Source organism: Emiliania huxleyi (assembly GCF_000372725.1).
Source record: "Emiliania huxleyi CCMP1516 unplaced genomic scaffold EMIHUscaffold_402, whole genome shotgun sequence".
Taxonomy (NCBI): Eukaryota; Haptophyta; order Isochrysidales; family Noelaerhabdaceae; genus Emiliania; species Emiliania huxleyi.
The window spans coordinates 66,869-71,654 of NW_005198950.1; the positions used below are offsets into that span (position 1 = coordinate 66,869).

The following is a 4,786-nucleotide window of genomic DNA, read 5'->3' on the forward strand; positions in this document are numbered from 1 at the left end:
CCGCTGCAGGAAGGTTCCGTGGAGCCTCCGGGAGGGTTACAGGAAGGTTCCGAGGAGGGCTCGGGAAAGCTCGGCGCGGCCCAGCAAGCGCTCACGCCTCTGAGCAGCCGCGTCGCTGCCGCCGTCGACGGCGCTATGTCGCGCTATGGGCCACCGCTTGCCCTCTCTTCCGCCCTCTCCCCCGCCCTCTCCCCCGCCCTCTCTCCCGCTCTCTCGATGGCGGCAGTTGTTTCGAGCGGCATCGGATCGCCGCGGCCGCCCTCGCCACCCCCGCCGCCGTCGCCGCCGTCGCAGCAGCCCTCGCCCCCCTTGCCTCCCTCGCCTCCCTCGCCCGCCTCGCCCTCGTCGCGCCTCCTGCGCCCGCCACGTCTCTCGCTCAACGCGCCGCTTTCGCCATCGTCGCACTCACAGCTATCACTCTCGCCGCCGCCGCCAGTCTCGTCATCGCCGCCGCCAGCAGCGTCGCCGACGCCGCCATCGGCATCCAGCCTCGCCTCCACGCCCGCTGGCCGCCCCTCGCCAACGCCGCCGCTCGACCTGGTTCTCTCGCCGCCGCCAGACGCGTGCCCCTCGCCGCCGCCGCTGCGCTTGCCGCCCACACCCCAAGCACCGCAGTCGAGCCAGCTCGCGGCGCCGCCACGCAGCCGCAGCCTCAGCCGCCGCCGCTTCGCCGAGAGCGATCAGGAGGCGGCGGCGACCGCCTCAGACGCCTCCTCCCCTGCCGCGCCGGTCGCCGTTCGCTTGGCCGCATCGCTGCCGCCCTGGCGGAGGGAGCATTCGCAGCAGCAGGAGCAACCTAGATGCTGCAGACCCGCGTACTCGGATCGAGGACGAGCAGCGTATCGACCGGTACGAGCAGCCGCATTCCCTGGATGTTGCACGCCCGCGGTCCACCAAATGCCCTGCTCTGTTTTACCCACACGCCCTGAGCACCCTGCATCCCCTCGCTAGGAGCAGCTGAGGCCCCCTGGCCGAGCGCGCTGTGTCGTTGAGAACTGCGCGCGCCCTGGCGCTGCATGGCCATCCTGCGCGTGGGCGGCGTTCTTCACAGCTTGTCGGTGTGAACAGGCATCGCTCGCGCCAGCGAGCTCGAGGCGAACGGCGCGCACCGCCTCGCTGCAGAGGCGCTGTTCACAGCTTGCGGTCTCGTGTTGTGGTGAGAACCGAGTCTGATCACGACGCTGGCTGTGAACAGGTGCTCGCCATCGGCCTCGAGGTCTTCAAGGCGTCCGTCGACCGCAGGATCGCCGATGTCGTTCCGCCGTCTGCTGCGCTTGCGGCGGCTTGTGTCGCCGAATCACTGTAGAGGTGATGTCAAGAGTCAATCGAAAAGCGGCACATCGGGTGCACCTTTCTACTGTGTAGCCTCCGCCCCCCACCGCCGGCTGAGTCCACGCGGGTCAGGGTGCCGAGCTGTTGTAAAAACGCTCCGTAGAGAGCCACCAGACAGAGCCAGTGGCTGAGGCGCTGAGCCGTCAGTCCCAGGCCCCGGCGGGCCCCCAGGTCCCAACCCCAGAGACCGCCTAAGCACCTAAGCGGCCTAAGCGGGGGGGCGCTTAGGGTGCTTAGGTGCTTAGGTCGCCCTCGCGAGCGTAGCTACGTGCTGACATTATCATACGAGTGATCCATGGAGTGATCCTGAGTACCCTCATGGATATGCCTGCCTATCCATAGCCTATCGCTAAGTACGAGATTGCGGCCTCACAAAGCTCACGATCCGATCGAGCCCTCGAATATCACACGCACGCACGTGGGGAGCTGGGAACGGCTACTCCCCTCGGTCGGCGTCGGCGACAAGTAAGTACGCAAGCAAGGGGAGAATCGGACTGGACACCGGCGAAGATAAGTTTGGTCCAGAAGTCATCAACAATCGTGCTGATAACAGAAGTTGCCTCGCCCTAAGTTCAGGCATCGTTTGCACTGGGTCCCTGCTTGAGTAATCGCTGGCCAGGACTTGCTCGACGACTCACCCAGCTCCCCGTCGTCGTAGTCGTCGTCACACCGTTCTCGATAGCCTGATTCTTGAGCCGCTCACTGAGATCGTTGGCAGCCTTCTCGTAGCGAGCCGCCCATCGGCCGCTTCTGGGCGTCCTTGTATGGGGTCTGCACACAGACATTCGTGCCATTCTTGCCTTTCCCCTGCACCGTCGACCAGGAGCGCCCACTTGAAGTTGCGGGAGTCGATGTTGTACAAAGCATCCGTCTCACCCCATGAGTTGGAGGCTTGCATGCTCTCACCACAGCACTGTCATCAGCGTACTGGATGCAGACCGCGTGCAACCCGTGTCCACCCACGCTCGTGGTGATCACGCCAATCATGCACAAGCCGTTGGCCCACTTTTTCATTGTGTCGTGTGCTTTGTCGAAGCTGGTAATCTTGCCTCCATGCTCGACTTTGATCTGATAAGCCTCCTTCTTCTCAAGCGTCGGGACCCATGCTTCCTTTTTCCCCGACACGCCGTTCCATTCCTCACACATCGCAAGCGGATCATGGCCCTCCCAGCAGTCGCACAGCGTCTCGACCTTTGCGAAAAGATGCGCTTGCTCAATGTACAATGACGATGCCATACTTGCTACATTCCGTTGACGACGACCGTCGAGAACGCGTGTCCACAGCACGTGCCGAACTTCCCTAGCCTTGGTTGTTGTGGGGAGCCGCCATGCGAACTGCCATCTGGACTAGTGGGGGCGGATTTTTAGACCTTGTAGTTGGCCCGACCGTCGCGCGCTGCGTCAGCTTTCGGCACGGGCCCGATGCGCGCGCTTGCTTATGGTCCGACACATCTAAAGTGGAAGGGTGGGGTAGGGGAGAAGTTGTCTTGAGGGAAACATTGGACCGTCAGGCCCCGGGGACTGGCCAGCCCGACTGACACAACCTTCAGGAACACCATTTTGCGGTCCTGAGCGGCCGTCTCGGAGCAGAAGCTTCCCTGCCTCCTTAGCCATGTTGCGGTGCCCTCGTGCCATCTGGTCCACGCACTGCTCGCAAGTAAAGCGTCTTCACAGGTCGGCAGATACGCCTCACCTTCGAAAGGGTGGCTGCCTACCCCAAAGCCGAGCCCGGGGCATCGATTTCTCTTGACGATTTCACTTTAAAACGCTGGTGCAGATGGGGTTTTCTCTATAGAAGTCGGAGCCTTGCGTCCAAGGAGAGGCAGCGTGCGGCTCCGTGGACTCGGCCATCTCCCGCGGGTGAGAGGGCGAGAGGAAGCACTCCCGCCCTCTGAGGCGGCCGTCCGAGTCGGGGAGGCAAACACACAACCATCCTCGCGGGTGTGGGCGGCCTTATCGGCCCGCTATGCTAACCCAAAGTCGGCCCTTCCTCGCGGTCGGCTGCGGAGGCCCCTTAGCCCTAGCCGGAGCTAAGGGAGCCGACTTTTTCGGCGCTAACCCTAGGAGAAACCGCTCCGGAATAGGGTTACCGGCACCATCGGGCGGCGCCATGCGGATGGAGGGAGTCGGGTCTGCCATCGGCGGGCCGTCAGGGCGCTGAGAAGTCAAGGACGACTTTTTAGCTCCACTTTCGGCGTGCCGTATTTTATGCTTTTTCGAACGGCTGATCAGGGAGCGCACGAAAACGAACGAACGTTCGTGAAATCCGGTCGAACTTAGGGGAAAGAGAAAATCGGCGTGAAAAGTACGTTCGTTCGGCGTGCAGTTCAGCCAAGAGCCGCACCTGAACAGGGTAGGCTCCGCCCCACTGTGATTCGGACTGAGCGACGGCAGGACCCTTTGAAATCATGAATGGCGGCGTCCAGTGAGGCCCACACGGCCGGGGGTGGTAAGTGGGTGATAGGAGGGCCATAAACGACCATCACACCGGCCACCGGACCCCTCCACCCCCCCAAACACAGTCCAAACCGGCCCCGGCGGCCGGCGGGACGCACGCCGGCGCAGCACCATCAAGCTGCTGTACGGCCCCGGCATCGCCTCCCCAGAATTAGCTCTCAGTCAAGATATTGTGCACATGGGTGGTCTCTACAATATACTCACTGACACTGAACCTCCCAGAGCTCGTCCCGGTCCGTCACGGCCATCCTCGTCCTCCGCGGCGCCGGCTCCGGCCCCTCCGCCGCACTGTGATGAGCGTCGGCAGGACCCTTTGAAATCATAAATGGCGGCGTCTGGAGAGGCCCCCACGGCCGGGGGCGGTAAGTGGGTGATAGGAGGGTGATAAACGACCATCACACCGGCCACCGGACCACTCCACCCCCCCCAACACAGTCCAAACCGGCCCCGGCGGCCGCCGTGCAGGAGGCCGCCGGGGCGCACCAAACGGCCCTTCACGGCCGCCATACGGGCCACCACGGCCCGTCCCGGTGGCACGGGTGCCGCCGCGCACCCGCCCGACGCCCCCGGCCCGCCAGCTCCCGCTCTGGGGGGCTTCACCTCCGCCAGCGGGCCGAGCGTGCCGCCTTCTCGCCGCGCTGCGGCCGCACGCCCGAGAAGTGGCCGAAGGGCGACCTACGCGGCACTAAAATCACGACTAGAAGCGCCGCCCGCCAGCAGGCAGCTTGCCCGCCGCGCGCCGCGCGCCGCCGCAGCCCCCGGCCGGCGCTGGAAGGGCTATGCCGGCCGGTAGCCGCCGTCGCGCCGCCCGGCGGCCGCGTGGGCCGCAGCGGTTGGGGAGGCGGCGCCAGGACGCTCCGAGCGGAGCTATGAAGAGCCTGGGGCGCGGGGTGGGGGGCCGGGAGGGTGACGTGGGCGATGGTGGTGGCGTGGGTGCGCGGGGCCGGCGTGTGGGGGCGCGGGGAGGTCGGTGGTGGTGTGTGGTAGTTGGGGCTAG

General features: G+C 65.1%; 2 protein-coding genes across 2 annotated transcripts in view; one reads left to right on the plus strand and one right to left on the minus strand.

The window, feature by feature from the left end:
- Window positions 1-1,306, plus strand: part of EMIHUDRAFT_118476 (hypothetical protein) — a gene marked incomplete at both ends in the record, with an annotated part of 2,710 nt that extends 1,404 nt beyond the window's left edge. The window contains one exon of the mRNA XM_005770024.1: window positions 1,196-1,306. Coding sequence (XP_005770081.1) covers window positions 1,196-1,306 — 111 coding nt within the window. The remainder of the gene's footprint in view (window positions 1-1,195) is intronic.
- A 3,302-nt stretch (window positions 1,307-4,608) lies between these two features.
- The window catches only part of EMIHUDRAFT_470256 (hypothetical protein), a gene marked incomplete at its 5' end in the record, with an annotated part of 1,931 nt that continues 1,753 nt past the window's right edge, over window positions 4,609-4,786 (minus strand). Inside the window, one exon of the mRNA XM_005770025.1 lies at window positions 4,609-4,667. The remainder of the gene's footprint in view (window positions 4,668-4,786) is intronic.